Source organism: Girardinichthys multiradiatus, chromosome 18, assembly GCF_021462225.1.
Source record: "Girardinichthys multiradiatus isolate DD_20200921_A chromosome 18, DD_fGirMul_XY1, whole genome shotgun sequence".
NCBI lineage: Eukaryota > Metazoa > Chordata > Actinopteri > Cyprinodontiformes > Goodeidae > Girardinichthys > Girardinichthys multiradiatus.
The window spans coordinates 39,251,130-39,278,062 of record NC_061810.1 but is presented as its reverse complement, the minus strand read 5'-3'; the positions used below and the strand labels follow the sequence as shown (position 1 = coordinate 39,278,062).

Sequence of the window (26,933 nt, the reverse complement as noted above, 5' to 3'; positions counted from 1 at the left end):
CAGGTTTTTAATAATTTAATGACTTTTGAAGGCAGACAAAAAGTGAAAAAGTTCAAGAGGTATGGATACTTTTAAAATGCCTTTTTGCTATCTTATGTTTCTCTGTTTAATGTACACATGGATATGTATGTGCTTTCATCTTTTTACCTGAAGAAGTACAGGAGTAGGCAAAGAAGCTATTATACGACTTTAGATGAGTTTCTGTTCATATAACCTCTCAGCTCTGTTAAAGCTGTGAACATAAAAGACAAAATGTGGAATGATTAGGATATTTGTCTTGCTGACTTTACTGCCTGAGTTGCTGTTTCATCCACCCCCTGAGAGCCCCCCCTTTGTTATTGTGTACATATCTCACTCTTCCCCCTCGCCTGCTTGCTTTCTGTAAGCCTCATTAAGCAGCTGAATATCCTCATGATACCCAGAGCTCTCCTGCGTCTGCCGTCGGCTGTTCTGACGGTGAGCTTCCACCGTGTCAGGAATAGTGATATTGATGGTCTCTGCCTCAGTATTGCCGCTGCTGGGGATGAGCAGGGAGTAAGACGCAGTCTCGCCCAGGTCGCACGAAACAAAGCGGTTCTCCCTGCGAGAGTAGCGCAGCGACGGCGAGCGGGCATGCGTCGAGGACTGGCTTATGTTGGAGATAATGGAGACACTGTCCATGGCCTCCTCGTTATCGCAGATTTCCAAAACTTCAAGGTGTATTTTGACGTTGGTGTCCCCAACCACTGCTCCTATTCCCATCCCCATGCCGATCTCCATTCCAACACAGCTGACGTTCGCGTCTCCAGCCTGGCCTCCAGATCCTGGCTCGTCTGCACTGGGTTCATGGCCAACGGACTTTGAGCGATACACTTCCACCTTTAAGAAATAGAAATTACTCACACATGCTATTTATAGACAGTACAACATCACTGTAAATCAGTACCCATCCCCTTGTATTTATTAGTCCAAACCACAAATTCTTCTGAAGCTTTAAAATAACTACTCAAATGCTGGCTAGAAAGTTTCAGAAAAAAATATACTAAGTTTATCCTTTTATCAAACTAGTGCCTAGAGACAAAAAGCTACAGTATGTTGCTATATTTAGGACTGGAAATAGGGCAACTATGTCTTATAAAACTGCAAAAAACCAGCAAGCATTCACAAGACATTGACATTGGTTAACAAGTATTGACAAGGAAATCGGCAAAAAAAAAATAATTTACCACATTTCAAAGTCACAAATCCTGCAAATGTTGACAGTACTTGCAAAATTATCCAAAATTACCTGTTGACTGTTTGTTTTAAGCTGATAGGTCATTATAAACATATTTTCCAATAAGAGTCTTAGGAGGAAGAGCTTTATCAATGGAAAGTGTGTAAAAATATGATTTGTACATTGAGTTGTCTAACTGCAATATAAACCCCCAATTGTTTTAAATTGTCTTTGTGATTACAAAATACCTTTCAAAGAGGACTGATAAATGGATATTTGATCATTTACTGGCAAAACAAAATAGGATGGAATCGCAATCGCAAGATCCTGGATTCAACTCTGAGTCTTTCTGCTTGGAGTTTGCATGTTCTCCCTGTGCATTCATGGGTTCTCACCGGGTACTCCGGCTTCCTCCCACTCTCCAAAGACATGCTTGTGAGGTTAATTGGTCTCTCTCAATTGCCCTTAGGAGTCTAAATGAGTGTGTGCATGGTTGCTTGTGTGTTGCCCTGCAATGGACTAGTGACCTGTCCAGGGTGTACCCCGCCTCCCGCCCATAGACTGCTGGAGATAGGCACCAGCTTCCCCGTGACCCACTACGGAAGAAGCGGTATAGAAAATGACTGACTGACTAAAGGGGAGATTTTTTGTTTTCTCAGCCATCAAAATCTCTTTTTACCCTTAAATTGTAATAAATATTCTTATTCTTTAGGTGACTTTTGAGGGCCAAACATTATGATTTTGGCTGAAAACTAATTGTAGATGGAGAGTGTGAGTGGCATGAAAGACATTGTCCACAAAACGAATCGCAAGCTACTTAACTGTAGTGTGGTTTGCTCCTCACAGGTAAACCACAAACTTATTTGGTATAGAAAAGTAAGACTTTCAGCTGTTTCCATTCACTGCTGCTATGTCTTCTGAAGCCACTGCAAAGCTTGCAGATTACAACGTTGTCTATTGCTGAAGTTTTTGGGAGAAATGTTAGTGGTGGCATTCATCAGAATCAACTCTATCATCATTCACCACAGTGTTAAATTACATGTAGATGGGGCTTAACACAGAGTGTTTTTAAGTCTCTGGGCAGGGTATCACTGCTCTAAACATTTGATCTCTAAGCTACTGCCTACTGTCTTTACAAATTTCTCAATATTATTGAATGTAGACATAAACTAATGTGGGCAATACATTTGACCAGAATTTCAACAGAAAGTTGTAAAAGATGATATATGCCCTTTCAGCCTGAAGTTTTGGTTTATACTCAAAGAAACCATGACTGAGTTAGCATTAAGCTGTGGTGTTTAAAAAAAAGAAAAACTAACATTGAAGTACAGGGGTTGGACAATGAAACTGAAACACCTGTCATTTTAGTGTGTGAGGTTTCATGGCTAAATTGGACCAGCCTGGTAGCCAGTCTTCAATGATTGCACATTGCACCAGTAAGAGCAGAGTGTGAAGGTTCAATTAGCAGGGTAAGAGCACAGTTTTGCTCAAAATATTGAAATGCACACAACATTATGGGTGGCATACCAGAGTTCAAAAGAGGACAAATTGTTGGTGCACGTCTTGCTGGCGCATCTGTGACCAAGACAGCAAGTCTTTGTGATGTATCAAGAGCCACGGTATCCAGGGTAATGTCAGCAAACCACCAAGAAGGATGAACCACATCCAACAGGATTAACTGTGGACGCAAGAGGAAGCTGTCTGAAAGGAATGTTCGGGTGCTAACCCGGATTGTATCCAAAAAACATAAAACCACGGCTGCCCAAATCACGGCAGAATTACATGTGCACCTCAACTCTCCTGTTTCCACCAGAACTGTCCGTCGGGAGCTCCACAGGGTCAATAAACACGGCGGGGCTGCTATAGCCAAACCTTTGGTCAGTCATGCCAATACCAAATGTCGGTTTCAATGGTGCAAGGAGCGCAAATCTTGGGCTGTGGACAATGTGAAACATGTATTGTTCTCTGATGAGTCCACCTTTACTGTTTTCCCCACATCCGGGAGAGTTACGGTGTGGAGAAGCCCCAAAGAAGCGTACCACCCAGACTGTTGCATGCCCAGAGTGAAGCATGGGGGTGGATCAGTGATGGTTTGGGCTGCCATATCATGGCATTCCCTTGGCCCAATACTTGTGCTAGATGGGCGCATCACTGCCAAGGACTACCGAACCATTCTTGAAGACCATGTGCATCCAATGGTTCAAACATTGTATCATGAAGGTGGTGCCGTGTATCAGGATGACAATGCACCAATACACACAGCAAGACTGGTGAAAGATTGGTTTGATGAACATGAAAGTGAAGTTGAACATCTCCCATGGCCTGCACAGTCACTAGATCTAACTATTATTGAGCCACTTTGGGGTGTTTTGGAGGAGCGGGTCAGGAAACGTTTTCCTCCACCAGTATCACGTAGTGACCTGGTCACTATCCTGCAAGAAGAATGGCTTAAAATCCCTCTGACCACTGTGCAGGACTTGTATATGTCATTCCCAAGATGAATTGACGCTGTAATGGCCACAAAAGGAGGCCCTACACCATACTAATAAATTATTGTGGTCTAAAACCAGGTGTTTCAGTTTCATTGTCCAACCCCTGTACATACTAAGTCAAATTTATACCAAATGTCAAACATTTTCCCTAAATAAATGGCTAAGGAACAGTCCTGATCTTTAGGACTTTGGTTTTGTGTTTATATTCTGCTTCCTTGTTGCCTGTGTGTTATATCAGTAATTTCACCTATTTTCTGAGTTCAACTTTAGTTACTTTCCCCTCCTCACAGTTACACACAGCTTATAATCAGCCACCTACTCCTTGTTCAGTAATCATCTCTCCAGCTTAAATATTTTTCAGTTTGTCAGCTTATTCCCACCAGCTTGTTTGCATCTGGTCTTCTGGTGTTGTATCATTCTGGCCCCTCCCCCTTGCCTTTAGACCTTAGATTTTGAATTTCTTTTTTTAAGTAGAAGTGTTCATTTTCACCTGCCTTCCTCCTATCTGCATCGGAGGCCTGCTCTTCACCATTTCATGACAACAAATGGCAAACAAAGCTTGTCGTCAACCTAGAATATTTTGATAAGGAGATTGAGTTGAGACTTATTACCTTTTTTGCATTGTTGGGTGAGATTTTGAGGCCATCACTGCTGACCTCATAGGTGGAAAGAGATAGTGTCTTGCCTGTGGGTGCTTGGAGAGATACAGTGCCCTGAAAGGCACACAGAGGTATTGACAGGCCACCTGATCTCTGCAAAGGAAAACCACAGAAAACATTTAAATATTTACCATTCTGCGCAGTGTTCAATTGGTCATGACAGGATAAGCATACAATGGGTACACAAACATAGCATTTATAAGGCTGTACTTGTGTCAGGTTTACCAAAATGGCAACACAATTACTACCTGTATTTTGGTGGCAGGAGTTTTTCTTTTTTTTTAACTCCCTCTTATTGTACAAGTTAGTTTAACATTTGCACACATACTGAAAAAATCACAAGGCAGTGCAATCTCCACCATTGTTGAAGTGTTTTGGCTACTGCTGTTTGCTTTATTTTTGCACTGGATTCATAAAGCAATTTGCAGTAAATACATGTAGGAGCAACCCTGCCTATCAAGTTAAGCAGTTATTTCTACCTTTTTCTGTATCTGTGTTCTCTGTTCAGTCACAAAGACAATTGGATGCAGAAATGCTAGACATTATTATTTTTTATTATTATTTTAATTAACCCACCCAGTGCTTTTGATATTTTATTTTAGCTCCATCTGTGTCCCAAAAAAAAACAACAGATGGAACTCAGTGTCATTTTTTAAAATATTTTGCCCCATTAGTGGCCTTCATGTACAGTTATTAGACAAAGTGGACAGAGAGAGATGGGGGATGGAGCAGACATGCAGCAAAGGTCCAGCTGTCTGGATACGAACCCTGGAAAGCTGAACCAAGGACTAGCCTCACCACTACATCGATCTACCACTGCATGACACATGGCCCCAATAGTGTGCAATTAAAATGCAGGCAAACTACATCAGCGTAGAGTGATGCTGGAGTTCCGTCTATTAACTTTTACTTATACTTAAAACAAAAGCAGGAACACTGAGGGGCATTTTTAAAGCAGTGTAAGCTCCTAAAGCTTCTGCAACTGCTATATACTAGCAATTTGCAGAATTTCTACACTGGATTCATGAAACAGGTACAATCGCATGCAGATATTTTCTCTCGCTCCTCAGCCACAGAAACAGCAAAAGCTGAGGTGATCAGAGATATGAAGAACATTTTTTACTTTTCAAAACATTTTTATGAAACTTTAGGAAGGAATTTCAGAAAGATATCTCATTGCAGAAATCACGTCAGAACCTTGTGTCTGAATCAATAAGTGACGCTTGAGATTGTAAAATAAACTATGAATCCCTTTAAGTGATTGAACCTATGCATGTTAAGCATTTGTTTGCAAATTACATAATTAACTGGTTTGTACTCTGTGACAACATAATTTTAGACACAATTTAGAGAATTTGTTTGATTATAGAACTTATTTGTGAAAAAACAAATGGGCAACCCTTTTACAAGTGAGGATGAATTCTACCTTCTGAAACATCCCTGACACATATTTTGTAAAACCTGGAAAGCAGCAGATCACCATTTTCCCTTCTTCTACTCTTGCATAAAATGCACCACCAGATTTCAGCAGACAGCTCTGTTTAAGGAGCAGATCTGCTTTGCATCTTGTTTCAAAATAAGAAGAAAGCCTAAACTCAGGTTTGGACATTTAGTGCCCACAGAATACTTTGTGAATTTGTTTTGTTTAAGAAGTGTGTACCGATCCAGAAACACATTGCACAAGTAAAAAAGATCTAACACACTTATCACCACTTACACTCATTGGTTCTGAAGGGAAACTAAGGGATAAATCCAGCTTCACTTACTGCCATGCACTTAAGGCACATTTAATGGATGTGAGCTATTCTAAACTAAACACACAAAAATAAAAATGTCTCACTAGTGCCTCTTCTTCAATGACATATCAAAGTGCCTTTTGCCGTTGTAGCTCATCACATTGTTGTCAGTAAATGCTGAAACCTTATATCAATGACAAGATCATTTTTGGACTTCAGTCCTGCTGTTTAAAGTGAATGAAATTGGATTTTTTACATGACAACAAGTAAAGGAAAATGAGTTGCTACTCCATGAGCCATACCTATTAAAACCCTATAAATGAAGTGCTACTGCTAAAATTAGATAATAGACCTTTAAATATTAAAAAGCCTGGACCTGGATTGACTTACTATTTAGCTGCTATTATTTATTAGTTTTCTATTGGGTTCATTGTTGCACATTGTTGCACATTGTTTATGTTTGATTATGTTTATCTTTCCTATTGGCTTTTTTGGCAGAGACTCCTCAGTAGATGAAATTAGTCTGCTCCCAAATAATTTGCTTGGAACAATGCATACTGCTGGCAGGAAACAGGAGATAAAATAATATACTGCATTAGCAGAGAGATGGCAACGGTTCTCGTTGAACCTGTGAATTATTAAAAAGGATTAAATGTGGTTATCTGATTGTGGCCGTGATGATCAACAATAGCAAAGATGTTGTCAATCTACTGTTTACCTACTAATCATATGATACCCAGAAGCCACAAATATTACAAAGACCTCCAATTTTGTAGACCATTCTGACAGATATTTAGATTATGTGAATATAGTGAGCTGCTTTCAAAGTACTAGGTTCAATGTTGTTTAAGAATAAATTCAAGAAATTACTTTGGAGGTGATTAAAGGATAGCCTTTCTTGTTTGTAATATTTTAAAACAAAATATTACTAGAACTAAAAATGGTCCACACTAATCCATACTAAGGCTGCACAATTTAATCCAAATAAATCCTCATCACATTATCTGAGTGCAACATTCATATCGCAAAGGACTGTCTGGAGTGCAATAATTGTTGTCTAATATAGTCAAGTATATAAGTGTATGAACTTGCATTTTACATGCTAATGTAATATTAAGCAAGTTGGACAGAGTCTCTTGGCAGTAGATGAGCACACACGGACACTAATGACATTGCCCAAAATGCTAAAAATTGATAGAAGCACAGATGAGAAAGGAATGAAAAATAACAGGCATATAACGCAAATGATATTGTCATTGCAATATTTACCAATAATATCACCATCAACTTTTTCTAATATTGAGCAGCCCTAATCCAAGCCAGCCTAAGATAACGGGCATCCAAATTCTAAAAGAAATGCACTTTTACTGTGATGACGATAAAATGCAATAAAGAAATTGGTAGTCGAATTTTGGTGATGGAACTGCGCTGTTAAACAATAATAACAATAACGACTGTGTTCAGTCACATTTTTAAACACAAATGCGCCATTTAATTATAGCGATGTCCCGATCAGGGCCTTTGATCCGAGTCATTAAAAGAACAGGCATTACTAAAACCAAGTCCTAGACTGGGATTTCAATCTATGGTATTTTTTTAACCATGCCATTTACATGTTTGCAGAAACTTTAAAGTAAAGTAAAAATAACACACTACATTTCATCAGTATTACATAGATTGCCCCAATTCATTTTTTTTTTTAGAACAGCCTTATGTCTGTATATATCATGTCTTACTGGCAACATCTTCATGTGGAGCAGTTTGCCTAAGTTCTAGGCCAATGCTTGCATGATTGCTGTTTGTTGAATGATAATGTAACATAGTACAGAGCTATTCCAGTTTCAGAAGACAAAACTTAGAGAAGAAGTTATTTTGCTTCACAAACTTATGAACTTAACACTTTAGATAAATGTAAGTGTTTCAGCTCTCTACACAGCTTTCAACTTTATCAACAGCTTTCTGGGGACGGCTCATAGAGCAGGTCATGTGAAAGGCAGACAGGAAGGTGCAACAGTCAATAATCCTTTTTTCGGAGTGACTTTCATTGTACAGGTAGAAGAATACTCAAACTGGTAGTAAAACTCATGTTTGTTAGACAAAATAAGGTGTACGGCGTGTTAAACAGTTTTTTGCAAGCAGTTCCCATGAAAGTAGCCTATGACCTTTAAAAAAACAACTGAGGAAACTGCAACTGCATGGCCGGCCAACAAAATCACAGAAAATAAATCGACATCAGGAGAGTGAGGGACTTCGATGCCAATCATTTAAAATGCCTTGATCAGGACATCCTTATGGTAAATGATAAAATATTGCACAATTCCATTGAGGATTGTTTACATTTTCTACAACAAGCTTTGCTTTTGTGCCATGCTTTTCCATTTAAAACTATTTATAAATGAAACAAAATTCCTAACAGCAATTTATTATAACAAAAACTCTTAACGCAATGGATGAAGCAATGTTATGTCAAAAACAAAAACGCTATTTTAAGTTGACTCTTCAGGCAGGTGCTGGTCATCTGGTTCCTTCTCTATTGCATACTTTCAAATTTTTGGTAGTTGTGTTCTAACTTCTCCTGGTGCAGAAATGGCACCAATGAGGAAGTATTGTGCTCCTTATGGTAATCACTTTTTAAGTAATCTTCTATATACTGTATATCTACTTATGGTCTTCTCTAACAATAGCAATGTGATTATGTGCCTCCAATAAATATTCTCTATCAGCAGTAGGTCACCAAGTTATGATGGTTTGATCAGGCGTCCTAATCTTTAATATTTTTAAGTAGGTTTACAGGCTCTAAAGGGAGACAGAACTATGGATAATGCATCAAAAGGTTGTTTAATGGTATTAAGTCACAGTTGACTAATTAGGCATATGTACTATATTAGGTATATGTATTATATACCTAAAATGGTTTTGTGCACATTTCTCCTTCTAAGCACTTCAGTATATTGTCCTGGTCAGGCAGAAGACAGAAAATATGTAAATGCAGTCAAAGTCCAAAGAACAAACTCAAAGAGGCCTTCAAAGAGCCTGGAGAAACACTGCTCAAGATTACATTAAAAAATTATAACATTTTGACAAATGGAAGCAAAGTTTAGGGAAATTAAGTGTAGTTTCAAACATTTGCACATTATGTTGCACACAGATTTTTTTTTACTTTGTTCCAATTTTACAACACTTTCCTGACTGAAGTGGTATAAATTCTATGTCTGTTAAAAGTAAACATTTTGCATTAAATTGAAGCGTTATTTGTGGGACCATTTTTTTACAGGTTTGGATTGATTCTACGAAGAGGGAAAAGGACTTTCTGGGCCTAACATCTGAATGCACATTAGATCTGCACATTCCCTCAGGGAAAAGGCTTGGGAGTGCACCTCGAGCTCTGTGCTTGGTAACAAAGCATAAAGTCACAGAAAGGGTAAATACGTCTTTAAGCTCTAATTCTAACTCTCCCTTTGGGTGCTGAAGGCCAGAGGCTCTGGTGGTGCGGGGAAAAGGTGCTGGTTAATGACATCAAGCCAGCCAACGAGGAAGAAAAACACAGCCAGAACAACACTGGACTGCAAGCTAATTTGCTGTCTTTTTATTTGGATATGGGCACTAAGGATTTGAATGGAGGCCTGGAGCTTAATTTTGTTCTTGCATTTTGGTCATGTTTTGATATAATCTATTTTTCCAACTTTTTCCTGTTTTTTTGTAAATGGAGTGTATTAAAACATATGGGTACAGCATGTGTAATAACACTTGTATGGGCTCCAATCAATGAATAAGCCCTGAGGAAAAACAATATACAATTTTCCCTGTAAAGAACCACAGAAGTAGGACATTCACACACAAACAAAAAGACACACTGATACACACAAGTCAGCAGTGAGCATCTCAAACTTCAACATGATGCGAAGTGAGTGCCAAAGCCAAGCTGCAGATGCATGCTCCATGGATTTCTACCCTCTGGTGATTTTCAACCCAAAACATTTCATTTCATTTGTAAGTGGAACAGAGAAAGAGAAGCGGAGACTTAGAGTTACAACGTGTTCATGAGTGTTTAGCGTGAACATGCATGCATGTGTATATACACATCTGTTTTAGTTCCAGAACCGTCCACAAAACGGGCTAATGGTGTTCTTTTTCTACAAGTTACAAGTCAGTTTCAAAGGGTTGTGCCTGTGGCTGCTCTGCTATTTCAGGAGCAGATCGAGGCTGATCTCCCATCTGTTCTGTTACCGCCAATGCCAAGGTGCATTAATCATCATGCTTTCACAGTTCTGCCCATGTTTAACAATTTATTTGAGTCTCCCAAACACACAGAGAGAATTAAGCTTTGCTGTAATGAGAGCAAAGCAGGCCAACTAAAAAAGAAAGAAAGGCATTCAAAATTTATCAGAGGGGGAGGAGATGACTGGAGGTTCGCTTTTTACTTCCAGGGTTTTTTAACCATGGGAAAGAGTTAGGTGTTGATTATCTTTATAAGCACAAGGTATAGTATTGCCAGACAGAAAACAATACATTATGCAGTAAATACTGAATAGATATACAGTCATAATCAATACATTAGAATATGCATTTTTCACACTTACGTAAGCTGATTGAACACATAATTCAAACATGAATCTGTTTATTTCCTTCCACTTTTTACAACAATCCAATAGCATTCTCTGGTAAATGTGAGTGGTTGCATTTAATTAACAATAAGCCTTAATCTATAAATCTAAATATCCTCCCCCTGAATGAATTCCCCTGAGTGAATCAATGAATAGTAATGAATTCAATTCTGTCTTTGAAAGACAGGTGTGCATCTGATAGCATATCGATCAGTCGCTCCATTACTTAGAATCTGTTGTAGCTTGCTACAAATGATGATTTGCAGGGGAACCACGGCCGAGGAGCAGAGAAGAGGAGAAGAACAGAGAAAACAGGGTAAACAAGGGAGGATGTAAGCACACTTTTATCTATATCTGAGGTACAGCAGCCAGTCCCTCATGTAAATTTTAAAAAGACGTAATTGCAGATTTGGAAGAAACAGTCCAAAGAGACATGAACCACCACAGAGAAAGTCGGAGAGGTATTCATCTGAAAGATTATTTGTTTCATTTTCTTTTTTAGCCAGAATCACAGTGCCTTGCAAAATTATTAACACACCTGAACTTTTGCACATCTTGTTAATTTACTTTCACAAACTTTAATGTGTGTAGTTTAACCTCATTATAAAGGTGCAATCAAGAAGCACTGTTCAATCCATGATCTGGAAAAGGAAAGTAGCACAACTTTTACTCATTGAGTCTTCCTTTAGGGGTAACACCTTGGGATACATTTTGACTCTTGTTTCACTTTGGATGGTTAGGTCCAGTCTCTGGTTTGCTCGTGTTTTATCACTTTCAAAATATTGCTGAGCTACGTCGTATTATCTCATGAACAGAACAGGAAATTTGTATTCATGCATTTGTTTCTTTGAGATTGGATTACTATTCCTTATTATTCACCTGTCTACACAAAACATCACTGAGCCATTATCAGGTTGTACAGAGAGCTACTCCCAGACATTTGAACAAATCACAGATGTTTTCTCATAAATGGTAAATGTTCTGAATTTATATAGCACTTTTTCAGTCATACTGACTCTGTTACTACTGGAATGCTCAGGCCTTTAGTTTGAGGTTTGTTGACTCTGTTGAGCTTTTTAAAAAGCAACTAAAAACTAACCTTTTTACAGTTGTCCTTCATTAACTATTTCAATGTACTGATGTTAAGTGCTTTTATTTTTTTGTTCAGCACTTTGTCATCTATGTCTTAAAAGGTACTATTTAAATAAAGTTTTAACTTACTTACTTACTCCACAAACCTGGTCTTTATTGAAGAATGGCATTAGGAAAGCCATTGTTAAAAGAAAGCCAAAAGGAGTCTTGCTTATAATTTAGCAAAAGCCATGAGGGGGATGTGGCAAATATGTGGAAGAAGGTGCTCTGATCAGATTAGACCAAAATTGAACCTTCTGGGATGCACACAACATGGTATGAGTGAAGGAACGCTAACTCTGCACACCAGCCTGAACACACCATCACCACCATCAAACGTGGTGGTGGCGGCATCATCAGGCTGTGTGGATGCTTTTTTTCAGCGGGGACCGGGAGCTGGTAAGATTGATAGGTTAACGTTTGGAGCTACAGGTACATCTAAAAAAATTAGAACATTGGGATAAAGTTCAAGATCTTTTTGGCACTTACTTCAGCAAGTGAAACTCATATATAGATTCATTACACATTGATTGAAATATTTATATTCATAAATTCAATATCTCAGAAAATGTGAATATTTTTTAAGATCAATAAAAAATTATATTTTAAACAGAGCTTTCAGGCTTCTGAAACTTATGTTAATTTCTATGCACTCAATAGTTGGTTTGGGCTACTTTGCATGAATTACTGTATCATTGTGGTGTGGCATAAAGGCGATCAGCCTGTAATGAAATGTATGTAATGGAAGGCCAGGTTGCTTTGATGGCAGCCTTCAGGTCATCTTCATTGTTGGGTATAGTGTCTCTCATCTTCTTGACAAAACCCCATATATTCTCTATGGGGTTCAGGTCAAAAGACTTTGCTGGCCAATCAAGCCCAGTAACAAGATGATCACTGAACCTACTGTCTTTGGTAGTGAGGGCAGCTGCCAAGTCCACCTGGAAAATGAAATCAGCATCTCTATAAAGCTTGTCAGTAGAAGGAAACAATAAGTACTTTAAAATTTCTTGGTAAATGCCTGCATTGACTGTGGACTTCAGAAATGTTGATTCTGTGCCTCTCCACCCCTGTGCTAAAGTCCAGGTTTTATTTTTTCCTTAGCCCATATACGACACTTCTGCAATGTCTCGGGCTCAGGATTGGCTTGATACAAGGAATGCAGCATAGCCCATGTGTGGTGGTACTTGATGCGCTGATTCCAGCCTCAGTTCACCCCTTGTGAAGGTCTCTCAAATGGATTTAGCTTGACAGCCTTTTAAGGATGCACTTTTTACACTATTCCTTCCTTCCTTCCACTTAACTTTTTTAAGTATGCTTGGATACAGCACTCTGTGAACAACCAGGTTCTTTACCAATGTCCTTTCGTGGTTTACCCTCCTCGTGAAGGGTGTCAATAACTGTCCTTTGGACAACTGTCAAGTCAGCAGTCTTCTCCGTGACTATGTAGGCAATAATATGACCATCAAATAACATTTAGACATACAGGGGTTGGACAATGAAACTGAATGAAACCACGGCTGCCCAAATCACGGCAGAATTAAATGTGCACCTCAACTCTCCTGTTTCCACCAGAACTGTCCGTCGGGAGCTCCACAGGGTCAATATACACGGCCGGGCTGCTATAGCCAAACCTTTGGTCAGTCATGCCAATGCCAAACGTCAGTTTCAATGGTGCAAGGAGCGCATATCTTGGGCTGTGGACAATGTGAAACATGTATTGTTCTCTGATGAGTACACCTTTACTGTTTTCCCCACATCAGGGAGAGTTACGGTGTGGAGAAGCCCCAAAGAAGCGTACCACCCAGACTGTTGCATGCCCAGAGTGAAGCATGGTGGTGGATCAGTGATGGTTTGGGCTGCCATATCATGGCATTCCCTTGGCCCAATACTTGTGCTAGATGGGTGCGTCACTGCCAAGAACTACCGAACCATTCTTGAGGACCATGTGCATCCAATGGTTCAAACATTGTATCCTGAAGACGGTGCCGTGTATCAGGATGACAATGCACCAATACACACAGCAAGACTGGTGAAAGATTGGTTTGATGAACATGAAAGTGAAGTTGAACATCTCCATGGCCTGCACAGTCACCAGATCAAAATATTATTGAGCCACTTTGGGGTGTTTTGGAGGAGTGAGTCAGGAAACGTTTTCCTCCACCAGTATCACGTAGTGACCTGGCCACTATCCTGCAGGAAGAATGGCTTAAAATCCCTCTGACCACTGTGCAGGACTTGTATATGTCATTCCCAAGACGAATTGACACTGTATTGGCCGCAAAAGGAGGCCCTGCACCATACTAATAAATTATTGTGGTCTAAAACCAGGTGTTTCAGTTTTATTGTCCAAGCCCTGTATATTTTTTTTAAATTGGTGTATAATACTCAAATTTTCTGAGACATTGAATTTGGGTTTTTTATTATCTGTAAGACATAATCATTAAAACTACAAGAAATAAGGGCTTTAAAATTTCACTCTATGTGTAATGAAGTTATGTAATATATGAGTTTTGCTTTCTGAAATGAGTGACAAGAAATATTGAGATTTTCAATTATTTTACATGTACCTGTGAAGACAGTACAGGGTAATCCTCGATGAAAACCTGTTAGAGGCTGTGAAAACCTGAAACTAAGCTATAATTTAATCTTAAACAACATACAAAACATACAGCCGCAGTTACAATGGAATGGCTTAAATCAAAGCGAATGACAGTCTGTGGCAAGACTTGAAAATCAATGTTGTAAGATACTCTCCCGCCAACAGTAACTGATCTTGAAGTATTTTACAGAGAAGAATGGGCAATGGGCAGTTGTCAGGTTCTCGGCTTTTAAATGATGTACTGAATGTAAATTTATGCCACACTTTTCAGATTTTTTTGTATGTGAATATGCTTTAAAACCTCTGATTAATATTTTTTTCACTATAATGCGCTACTTTATGTTGATCTATCACATAAAATGAAAAACAAAATGAATTGAAATTTGAGGCTATAAGGTGACAACATTTGAAAAAAAGATTAGTATAATTACTTTTGCAAGGCAGTGTCTATGCAAATGTTTAAGCTTTAAAATAGTAATCACTTCTTAATGATCACCGCACCATATGCTGCGATATAAAGCTGCACAATAGTCAGCATGAGGAAAAATCAGTTAATGTCAACCATAAAGCACAGAGTGACAGATATAAATGACTTGATTTAATGGCTCAGGATCACAATAACAAACAAGATACTCTGGACAGAGCTGTACCTGTCTGGGTGTTCTTTCTGATTTACTTCTGCACCACTCCCAATCCGTCAGCTCAATTTTCCGGCATTCCTCATGCGAGAGCCTCCTCTCTGGCCCGTCGAAAACCGATGATGAGCCATTTAGAGCATGATCCTTTTCCCGGAGATGAGAAGTTACATTGGGGACACAGTGGAATTCCTCATCGTCCCTGTGGTTCTCATGAGGAAGTACAGGATTATCAGGCATTGCACCCTCTACACTGGCTGTGGCCTCTAAATAGAGACCCGCATGAGAGGAGCTGTCTGCCATGAGTGGGGTGCTGAAATCAAAACTGGGACCGAGTCCTGAGAGCCCACCAGGTTCTAGCGCATCAAGGCGTGTATTTGGGAAGTCACAGTTAAAAAGACTGTGATAAGTGGGTTTTTCTATAGAAGGGCTCCTTAGAGACTTGGTGGCATGTGACAGCTTATAGACTCCATAGCCTTGCTGAAAGGAAAGGTTGAACTCAAATCTTCTTTTCATCCCTATCAGGAAGAGAAATAGGAAATATAAATAAACACTCAGACCACAAAAGAGGAAACTAAAGGTTTTCCTTTACAACCCACAGTGAATCCTGTTTAAAATGATATTGTGCACAAGCACTCATGATATATTTGCCAGTTTGATTGCTTTTTCTACCTGAAGGCTCCTGCTTTGGATCCTGCTTGCAGTTAATGAAGCAGCCACATGGCATATGAATCCAGCGCTCTGACAGCACGAAGAGGGGAGTGACCGCAGGTGCAAGCAGAGTAAGAAAAAAGCTCAGGGTCTCCAGAGAAGAGCTGCGTGCGTTCGCCGCATGCCCTATGAGGACCAAAGTCTGTGAAATCACAAGGGAAGATGAAATGAATTCACCCAGAAATTAGTTATTCAAAATGCATGAGGAGGTGGCAGGTAAGGAGACAGATGAATGAGAATAAATGACACACAACCCTCATAAACAAAAAAGCTTAACTTTTTATTTATTATGTTTAAAAACACTCCCTGGCCAAACAAGTCACACATTAATATTTTGTGAATCCCTTTTAGCTTTTACAACACCTTGCATTCTCTGGGGCATTGTTTTGAAAAGCTTATGCATTATTTGATTTAATTTTTCACAAGGATATTGTATTTGATTTGATATTTTCAAAACCCTCTCCAGCTCAACCCAATGATTCTAAATTCAACTTTAATGTCTTTTTACCTTCTTATAGAGTACTTTTTTACATCTTGTACTGTATGGCTGAGGTATGTTTCTCTATTGGCCAAGCCATGCAGGAAAATGAACTTTTATGCTCCCTGAACATCTTAAAATCTTTTATTGTGACCTTGCCATAAGGCAAAGATACACATAATATTGCTGAACTTCAGATCCTGATTCTGCCTCTACAGGCTCAAACAGTAGAGTTGGCATGATGGGTGCTCACTCACTTGTTGCATTTCACAAAATGATGCTCCCGTCATATTCGCTCCCTGTAAACTTGGAGCCATCATTACTGAGAACCGTAGCTTTTTTTTTTCAATACCGCTGAGTCAAATTCATTATGTTCTTTAGATTTTAGTGTTACAAACTAAAGCTTTTTTTATTAGTCTGACTGATAATAGATGTTAACCCCCATGTGTGCTTTGTGTTCCAATAGCATATACAGATACATTATGGAAATGTATTTGATATTCTATCATTCATAATATGATCTCATTCAAAGTAATTTCATGGCATTAGTATTACAACTTGGACACCCTATATAGTGCACATACAGGGGTTGGACGATGAAACTGAAACACCTGTCATTTTAGTGTGGGAGGTTTCATGGCTAATTTGGACCAGCCTGGTAGCCAGTCTTCATTGATTGCACATTGCACCAGTAAGAGCAGAGTGTGAAGGTTCAATTAGCAGGGTAAGAGCACAGTTTTGCTCAAAGTATTGAAATGCACACAACATTATGGGTGACATACCAGAGTTCAAAAGAGGACAAATTGTTGGTGCACGTCTTGCTGGTGCAGCTGTGACCAAGACAGCAAGTCTTTGTGATGTATCAAGAGCCATGGTATCCAGGGTAATGTCAGCAAACCACCAAGAAGGACAAACCACATCCAACAGGATTAACTGTGGACGCAAGAGGAAGCTGTCTGAAAAGGATGTTCGGGTGCTAACCCGGATTGTATGCAAAAAACATAAAACCACGGCTGCCCAAATCACGGCAGAATTAAATGTGCACCTCAACTCTCCTGCTTCCACCAGAACTGTCCATCGGGAGCTCCACAGGGTCAATATACACGGCCGGGCTGCTATAGCCAAACCTTTGGTCACTCATGCCAATGCCAAACGTCGGTTTCAATGGTGCAAGGAGCACAAATCTTGGGCTGTGGACAATGTGAAACATGTATTGTTCTCTGATGAGTCCACCTTTACTGTTTTCCCCACATCCGGGAGAGTTACGGTGTGGAGAAGCCCCAAAGAAGCGTACCACCCACACTGTTGCATGCCCAGAGTGAAGCATGGGGGTGGATCAGTGATGGTTTGGGCTGCCATATCATAGCATTCTCTTGGCCTAATACTTGTGCTAGATTATGGCGCGTCACTGCCAAGGACTACCGAACCATTCTTGAGGACCATGTGCATCCAATGGTTCAAACATTGTATCCTGAAGGCGGTGCCGTGTATCAGGATGACGATGCACCAATACACACAGTAAGAATGGCCACTTTGGGGTGTTTTGGAGGAGTGAGTCAGGAAACGTTTTCCTTCACCAGTATCACGTAGTGACCTGGCCACTATCCTGCAAGAAGAATGGCTTAAAATCCCTCTGACCACTGTGCAGGACTTGTATATGTCATTCCCAAGACGAACTGACGCTGTATTGGCCGCAAAAGGAGGACCTACACCATACTAATAAATTATTGTGGTCTAAAACCAGGTGTTTCAGTTTCATTGTCCAACCCCCGTAGATGCCACTGCTATGATATTTAAGCAAGTGGTACCTAAATGTCACAGCAACTAGGCAATAATAACATTCCTCAATCTCATGCTACTCTGTGCTCTCTCTGCACTAATGAAGATTGGCTGAATGCTTTAAGTGCCTCCTACAGCCTGGCAGTCTTATCTTTGTTCTGCTTAATTTAGGTAATAAATCATTGAACATTCATCCCTAGATTATCAGGCGATCAGTAAAAAAAAAAAAAAAAAACTAAAATAAAAAACAAACTGTGACATCACACCAAAAATAACTGTCATGATTTACAATGATACTGTAAATTTTACACCCTTCATCCCAATATACTTACGCTATGGAAAATAAGCACCGTTTCAAAGTAATTTCAGACAATTTCCATTATTAAGGTTTCGGGAAAATGTATTTTGGAAAGCGAAAACTGTAATTAACAAGCAGTAGCAAAAAGAATCACTCTACTAACTAACTATGAAAAGTTAAATGCTACATTGGTTGTTTTAAATAGTTTTAAATCTGCCAACTCTGTTCAACTTCTAAAATACACCGTTTAAGGACTTTTGGAGAACCTCTGCTGGCCTGGAGGCTTTAAGCGGCAGCTTAGTTTGCCTACATCTCAGGCCAGCTCTAATTACTAGTCTTTTCATAGGAAAGATGTGTTCTTATACTTGTTCATTGAATAACTTGCATATTTATTTTTATGAGGACCTAAGGCCCACTGTCTCACTTAGGCTTTTAAAGGAAGCAATAAAATGTTATGTTAATAACAAACTTTTATCAACACTATAAACTCTAACACTATTACCTTTACAAAAACAAAGTGTTCACTTGAATGCAATGTGTTTTAAAGTCTATTTTTAATTTGACTGCAAAGTTTTTTGTGAATGTACACAGATGGGACACCAACATTTATTGTCCTTTTGGGTAAGACAATAAGTTGCCAACATACAAAAGCTAATTTTATGCCTTTGGAGGTGCACAAGATATCTGAAGTTTTTTAAGACGAACATTTTAGGGGAAATTTAACAACTAAAATATTGTACTTTTGACCAGAAAAAATAATCCTGTTCCACAGAATCAGCATCATGAAAACCAAGGGACACTCCTGACAGGTCAGGTGTAAAGTTGTGAAGATGTTTAAAGCAAAGCAAGCTTAAAAATCAATGCCACAACCTTTAAAAATCTCATGTTACACTGTTCAAGCTATCATCTGAAAAAATTAAGAGTATGGCACAACTGAAAACTTACCAATACATGGTTTATCCACCTTACCTGATAGGGCAAGGAGATAATTAATTGGAGTCATACAGTCCGCAAATCTGGCCATTATATAAGAGTGGCAAAATCATTGAAGAAGTCACATAGGATGCCCCCTCTGCTTTTTGCCACTAACCATGTAGCGGACACAGCAAACATGTAACAGAAGGTGATGTTGTCAGATGAGACCCAAAATTAGGCTTTTTGGCCTTCATACAAAGTCCTACATATAGCAGAAACTAACACCCTAAACACACCAACTTGTTGGCAACAGATATCAAACTATGAATATTTCCTCTACATTTCCTTGAATTGTAAATCAGATACAATAAAAAATAAGATAAAATTTACCAGAGGTTTAGTTGGCTTATGCTTCGGGCCGTCTATGTGCACGCCAGATTTTTCTTTAATTTACATTCACTTCATATATATATAACTTTTTGTTGGACAGACTAAAAATCCCATGAAAATAGTTGTGTTTATAAAAGTGACAAAATGTGAAAAGGTTCAATGGATTTTTTGGAAAGCACTTTACGTCTTGTTAAAATAATTAGTGTGAATGCAGTAGGCATTCACACTTATAGTGTTCCTGTTTCTCTTTATTCTTTATTATTATTATTATTATAGTTTATTACGATTTTCTTCTTTGGAATGCTGCTTACCATCATCGGCATCCATAAAATGACTCGAAGGACCGCCAGAATCATGGAGAAGCGCTTCTGCGCGAACACAACAGGTGTATCTCCTACCGAAGTTCCCATCTGTCCGCTGGCAGACACAGGGGACAGACCGCTGTCCTCCTTCTCCCTGACCCGTGTCCCACACGAACTCGGGCTCAGTTCGTTGTATGCTCCGAAACTTCTGTCAAGGCTGTCCCGAGAGAAGGACGGGAGCTCACAAAGAGCAGAGCCGCTCAGTCCCCTCGCCATGTCCAGATAGCCCGGATAGAGTAACGTTCTCTGGGGCTCTCTGGAGCACAGCAGCTGATACGTGAGGGGAATAAAGAAACACAAAAAGCCACAAAAGCACATGAGATACAATGAGAAGAGCAGCACTGTGTAAAAGCTGCCGCTCTCCGGGAAACAGCCGAGAGAGGCCGGCGTGTAGCTGCCCCATCCGCACAACGGGAGCACGCTGACGGTCAGGCTCACCGCCCACACACCGCCGATAGCCCACATGACTCTCAACGGCCGGCGGACGGACTGGAGCACCCCGAATCTCTTGGTGACATAAAAAGTGTAGGCTGCTATAAGGCAAGCCTTCATGTTGCTGGAAATCCCCTGGAACACGTAGAGAAGTCCGGACAAAGTGCACAGGCTGCCCGACCCCTCACCCTGGCGGGTCTCCCACTGCAGGAGCATAAAAAGGGAGAGGGGAACCACGCTGAGCAGGTCGTCCATCGACATGGAAGCCACTATGACACACAGCGAGGTTTTCCTCCTCATCCGGAGGAGCGAAAGGAGCGAGTACACGCCTCCAACTAAGGTGGCGGCGGCGATGGTTACGCACAAGCCGAAAAGCAGGAGCTGAATCCGTCTCTCCATCCCGGAGGGGTCCGCTGTGTCAGAGCTGGCCGTAGAGAGATGGCTCTGGTTGGGTGTGGGGGAGCTTTCGGGCGTCGTTGACATTTTGGTTGATTTAGTTTTGACTCTTAGAAATAGTCAGATGAGCTTGTAAAGTTTGACTAGCTGCAGAAAATGCACCACGTTTAAAATATATAAAAAATCACAGTGTTTGCGGTGAGAGGAAGAGTAGAAAGCGCATCATTCCTATGTGATCCATCTGGGAACGCGCGCCTACCCAGTTCTGCGGATGACCGTGTCGGCTGGCTGCAAGGCAGGTACTTGTGTTCACCGCTCTCAAGGCGTAATCGGGGCGCCTGTGGTTACCAGCAGCCGATTTACGCGCTGTCGTCATCACCATTTCCTATCACGGCAGACCAAAGAGGGGAGCGGGAGAGGGGGTGGGGGTGGGGCAGGGCGCGGTGGGCGAAGGGGGTTGGGGGGGGATTTGAGACTAACGTAGACCACTACCAGCGTGCAACCGGTGCATTGGACAGCTCTTTCATTTATGCTCCCAGGAGTCTTCTGTCGGGTCAGTCCAATACTGACACTGCAAGCTGGCTGAGAGGCATTTTGCTACATCTGCATACTAATGAAAGAGAAATATAGGCGAGGTTTTTTGTCTGCTGCACATGAATATGTAAAGAGGTTTGGTTTTGTGTTCAAGGTGGTTTTATATGAAAAACCAACACTAGGTACCACACAATTGTAAAAGGGAGGGAAAAAGACCGAAACAGATTTTTCAAATGCTTTTCACAAATAAAAAAACAAAATTAAATAGTGTGAGGCGTGTTTGTATTTAGCCCCTTTATTACTTAGTTGAACTACATATCTGTTAGCTCCAACCTATTCAGATTAGATGGACAGTATCTGTGAACACATATTCTACACATTCTAATATGGCACATATTCAATTCAATTCAGTTTTATTTATATAGCGCCAATTCACAACACATGTCATCACAAGGCACTTCACAACAGTCAGGTACATACATTCCTATTCATCCTAACAATTGAACAGTGCAGTTGGAGTTAGCTTTTTATTCAAATTGGATAAAAAGTTTTTCTATTTAAGGAAACCCAGCAGATTGCATCCAGTCAGTGACTTGCAGCATTCACTCCTCCCGGATGAGCATGTAGAGACAGTGGACAGTCACTGGCGTTGACTTTGCAGCAATCCCTCATACTGAGCATGCATGTAGCGACGGTGGAGAAGAAAAACTCATTTTTAACAGGAAGAAACCTCCAGCAGAACCAGGCTCAGTGTGAGCGGCCATCTGCCACGACCGACTGGGGGTTTGAGAGAACAGAGCAGAAACAGAAAAAGAACAAAGAAGCACTGATCCAGGAGTACTTTCTATGGGAAGGAAAAGTAAATGTTAATGGATGTAGCTCCTTTAGTCGTTTCACCTAGAAAGAAAGAACAGATAAACTCTGAGCCAGTTTTCAAGGTTAGAGTTTGAAAGAGAGCACATATAATTAGTTACAGTAAAAGCTCAGCCAATTTCTATGTCTAGGAGAGAGAAAGGGTTAAACACTAAAAGACAGGGCTATGTGGATCATCAATAGAGGGTGAGCATTAAGTTGTTACCAGCAGAAGCTCAGACGATTCCCCTCTCCAGAAAGGTGTCACAGGTAGACACAGAGCCAGGCCAGGTGTAGCTTCTAGGAAGAGAAAAGAGAGAACAAAGTTAAAAGCTGAAATAACAGCAAATAATGCAAAATTGGAGAGTAGTGTGAGAATGTAGCGAAGAGGGTGAAAGTGGTCGTTATGTCCTCCAGCAGCCTAAGCCTATAGCAGTATAACTACACAGATAGTTTCAGTTCAGATTATTTAGTTAAACAGCGCTTATTTACAACAATGTCGTCTCAAGGAACCCCGCAAAGGGTCCCACTGATGGTCATTGTTATACTAAAAACCACAAGGATTGGGATACCTCTCTCTGTCAGACTGATTATAACCATTGGAAAAGAGAGGGGGTCATACAGGTAGCAGAAATGGAGGGTGTGTTTGCACCTCAACCATAACTGAGCCGGTTTAGGCTAAACCTGACTCCCCCTTACTCCAGCCAATAGGGAGGGAAGAAGACGGAGGTAAAAAATAAGGAAGATAGCTCAAGATAAACTAAGCCACTCCAACTATAAGCTTTATCAAAAAGGAAAGTTTTAAGCCTAGCCTTAAAAGTAGACAGGGTGTCTGCCTCACGGACTAAAACTGGGAGCTGGTTCCACAGGAGAGGATCCTGATAACTAAAGGATCTGCCTCCCATTCTACTTCTAGAGACTCTAGGAACCACCAGTAAACCTGCAGTCTGAGAACAAAGTGCTCTGTTAGGAACATATGGAACAATCAGATCTCTGATGTATGATGGAGCTAGATCATTAAGGGCTTTATATGTGAGGAGGAGAATTTTAAATTCTATTCTGGATTTAACAGGGAGCCAATGAAGGGAAGCTAAAATAGGAGAAATATGATCTCTCTTTTTAATTTTCATCAGAACTCTTGCTGCAGCATTTTGAATCAGCTGAAGGCTTTTAACTACATTAGATTTAAAGCTGGGCTTTTACTAGGCCATTCATACATGTGGTTGTGCTTTAATCAAACACATTATATTGTAACTATTGCTCAACTAAATTGTATTTAGTATGTACCATCACCCTGACAAGCTTTTATGTGTTTGCTAAAGAAAAGCATCCCCACAATATGCCACCACTATGTTTGACCATAGGTATGGTGTTTTCATAGTTATGTCCAGTGTTAGTTTGAATCTGCAGTTTAAGCGTATGAAACTCAGTTTTATTTTCATCACAGTTTTATTCTTACCTGCTCATCTCACCAGAGCACCTTCTTCTACATGTTATGCCATCTACATGGCTTGCGGCAAACTGCAAGGAAGACTTCTTTTGGCATTCTTTCAAGAATAGCTTTCTTTTTGATGCCCTTTAACACAAGTAAATCTTGTAGAGTGCACAACTAAGTCAGTTTATGCAGACAGCCATGTCTTAGAAGGGTAGGATGATTGACTGAATGGTGCTTCTTTGGACATTTAAAGCTTAGGATATTGTTTTATCACCAAACTCTGCTTTAAATATTTCCACAGCTGTATCCCAGACCTGACTGCTGTGTTCCTTGGTCTTAATGATACTGTTGTTTTCACATGTCCTCTGTTGGGCCCAGCCATGGAAGGAGCAAAAAAAAAAACAACAAAAACTGAATGACAGACAAAGTTATGTATTTTATGGATATAGTGCTCTTTAAAGTGTGTGGATGGTGAGGAGATTACATAACTAAGATGGTTCTTTAATTTAAATCTGTAAAAGTAAGTCATAAACTTATATCACTAAAACGTTTGGTTGGAAGCCAATGTAGAGGCTTCCAGACCAGAGTTGTGTTGTTCTGTAGTACCAGATAAAAGATGGAGTAGTTGTGAAAAGTAGTGAAAGTAAAATAGGATTTAGATGGGATTTAAACAGTATATTGTGACCACATGAAGATGAATGTTCTCTGAAAAAGAGGTCAAGCAGTTGGGATTGCACTTACCTCTGTTTGCATTCGCAGAGGAAAAGCGTTCACAAAGCAAGAGAACAAAAGTACACAATAATGAAATTAAAAGAGAAAATTAACCTTGCCTCACCCACCCAAATGGAAGTTGCCCTACAGAGGTTCATCATAATCTTGTTTGTCACAGAGACATAGCAGTTCAAGTAGTGATTAATAAGCCTGATGTTTTGTGAGCTGTAGGTTAATGAGGGACAGCAGTGATAGATTTAGCCGACCAAATAAATCCCCCTGTGAAAAAGTTCGACTGTGAGAGCTTGAGAGAGTGTCTGCTTGTGCACGTAAATCCTTTTCTCATCTCTCCCTGTGGTGTTCAAGGATTTTCAGGCTGAAGGACTCCTCACTTTGCCCAAACGGTTCATGGGTGTTCATTCATCGTCTTTGAGGTCCTAAAATAGCGTACTCTGCTGTTTTTATTATTACTGGGAGATTTTTGTAGATGTGCCCCTTAAGCAGAACACAAACAAATGCTTTTATTTAATTTCCAAACTCATGTGTTATTAAATTATGCTTATCTATTCCAGCCTTAGACATGATGTGATTGCAAAACATGAGTGTGGATACAACTGACCTAAGGCCTTAGAATTACATTTGAGTTGAGCTAAGTGACTTCCAGCCGGCCTAATGATTCAGCTCTCTTTGGGGCCATGAGGACACACAGAGGAACATTAGGGGACGAAAACATAACCCACAAGCATACATAAACACCTAAACACACACAGGGACAGATGCACAGACTGAGAGTGGTTTCACAAATCACCGTGACCTACTTTGTGTGAATGTGTGTGTAAACTGTGCGTTGATGTGTGTTGCATGAATAGTTTGTTCATGTGTGGAAAAAGGTGAGACTGCATGTCTGTAAGATTTTTACAGACAAGTGCACTGGGGAGGAAGCGTGCAAATGTGATGAAAATGGATCTGTTAGAAAATATGAAAAGCTAACACCCTGACATGTCACAACCAGTCATCTATTAATAGAGGAGGAACACTACATGGATTTTACACTGAAATCAAAGATGAAGAGACGTGACTCAATAATCATTAAATGAAAACACAAAAATAGCTTTGAGCAGTATTAGATCATTTATAGAAGTAAATAAAATGCAGAAGAATATTTATAGAAAGTGACACACATTTGAAGCATTTTATACAGGCAGTATGACCTCCCACCCACTGGGATATTTGCTTATTTGTATGTCCACTTAATGAGGAATTGGCTCCACCTAGTGTAAGCACTGTATGAAAATATGGCCCGTAACACCAGTGGCCAATAGCGATGAAGTTAGTATCTGATTTATGCTAAATTAATGGGCCATTTCAGTGCGTTTAGGCATCTAGAATTATTCTGATAATCCAGTTGAAAATCAAAAAATTCAAAATTCAGTTTAGTCTTTTTATTTATATGATGCCAGTTCACAACAAATCTCATCACAAGGCAGTTTAAAAGATAAACAAATCCAGTTCATCTCAGTCTCAGTGCATTTTCCATGTGGATCCTAGTTTGCCTCCTTGCCTTTTTCCAACAGTGTTTTAAATCAGTCATACCTGTCATACCTGTCATGTCTTAATCCATGTCAGGTCCTGAAAAATGACTGATTATAGTCTCCCTTTGTCTTTGGACAGGTTTTATTTTAAGAGATTTCACTGAATTGTTTAACTTCTCAATGTGTCTTCTCCCGTCTCTCCAACTCCTGCCTCTCGACCTATCAATCAGCCGCACTATGATGTCGCCCCCATGTGTGTGTTGGTGGTAAAAGGCTCAGGGCAACGGAAAGCTGTGCTCAATAATCTATCTCTGGATTTCGAAGAGGAGCTACTGCACATGTACAATTTGGTGCATCCTTGGAAGGACTGGTCTACGTGGGCCATGAGACAGAAGCCCAGGGCTTTGAAACTTTACAAATGGACCCCAAAGATTAATCCTGCTGCCTTCACTGTAAGTAACTGCACATGGTTTTTATTTAAACCTTTACATCTTCCTGATGGCTTAAAATCCTATTTTGTTCCTGTTTTGGTTTTATAATGCAGTTTTGTTCCTCCTTTTTAAGGTTCTTAAAACATGGTAAAATCTTGACTATGTGATTGCTGGCACTAACGGTTCTTTAAAAAAGAAAAAAACAACATTTATAGGACAAGAAGCCGCAGAATCCCAAGTCGGAAGGGAGCAAAAAAAGGACTAGAGGTTTCCAAATCCAAGCTAACATCAGAGAACACTAACAAGGCTAATTCTACACTCGGCAACATGTTATTTGACAGCTGCCATAAATACACTGTCACTCCAATAACTCAAATTGAATGAAGAGGAAATTGTTGGAATGTCTGCCTCTCCCTATTACACCTCTGAAATCCTCAGCTCCGAAGAACTTGATGTACGAAAGTAACAACCTTGACCCAACAGCTACAAATGAGATAATATCCAGTCTTTCACCATTGATAAACACAAGATAAGATAATCTCTAGGGCAAGGTTAGAAAGAATTCGAGCATGGTGAAAGAAAATGTGTTCAAGATTCAGGGTATCAAAAAGACAATTGACTTTATA

General features: G+C 40.0%; 1 protein-coding gene across 1 annotated transcript; it reads right to left on the bottom strand.

Moving 5' to 3' along the window:
* On the bottom strand, positions 1-21,220 carry LOC124884368 (probable G-protein coupled receptor 149). The gene is made up of 5 exons (XM_047392265.1): positions 19,934-21,220; positions 15,724-15,904; positions 15,067-15,569; positions 4,299-4,439; positions 1-858 (listed from the first exon to the last, which is right to left on the bottom strand). Exons 1-5 carry the CDS (start codon positions 20,897-20,899, stop codon positions 352-354), a joined length of 2,298 nt encoding a protein of 765 aa, XP_047248221.1. The 5' UTR covers positions 20,900-21,220; the 3' UTR covers positions 1-351.
* Between the last annotated feature and the right edge of the window lie 5,713 nt (positions 21,221-26,933).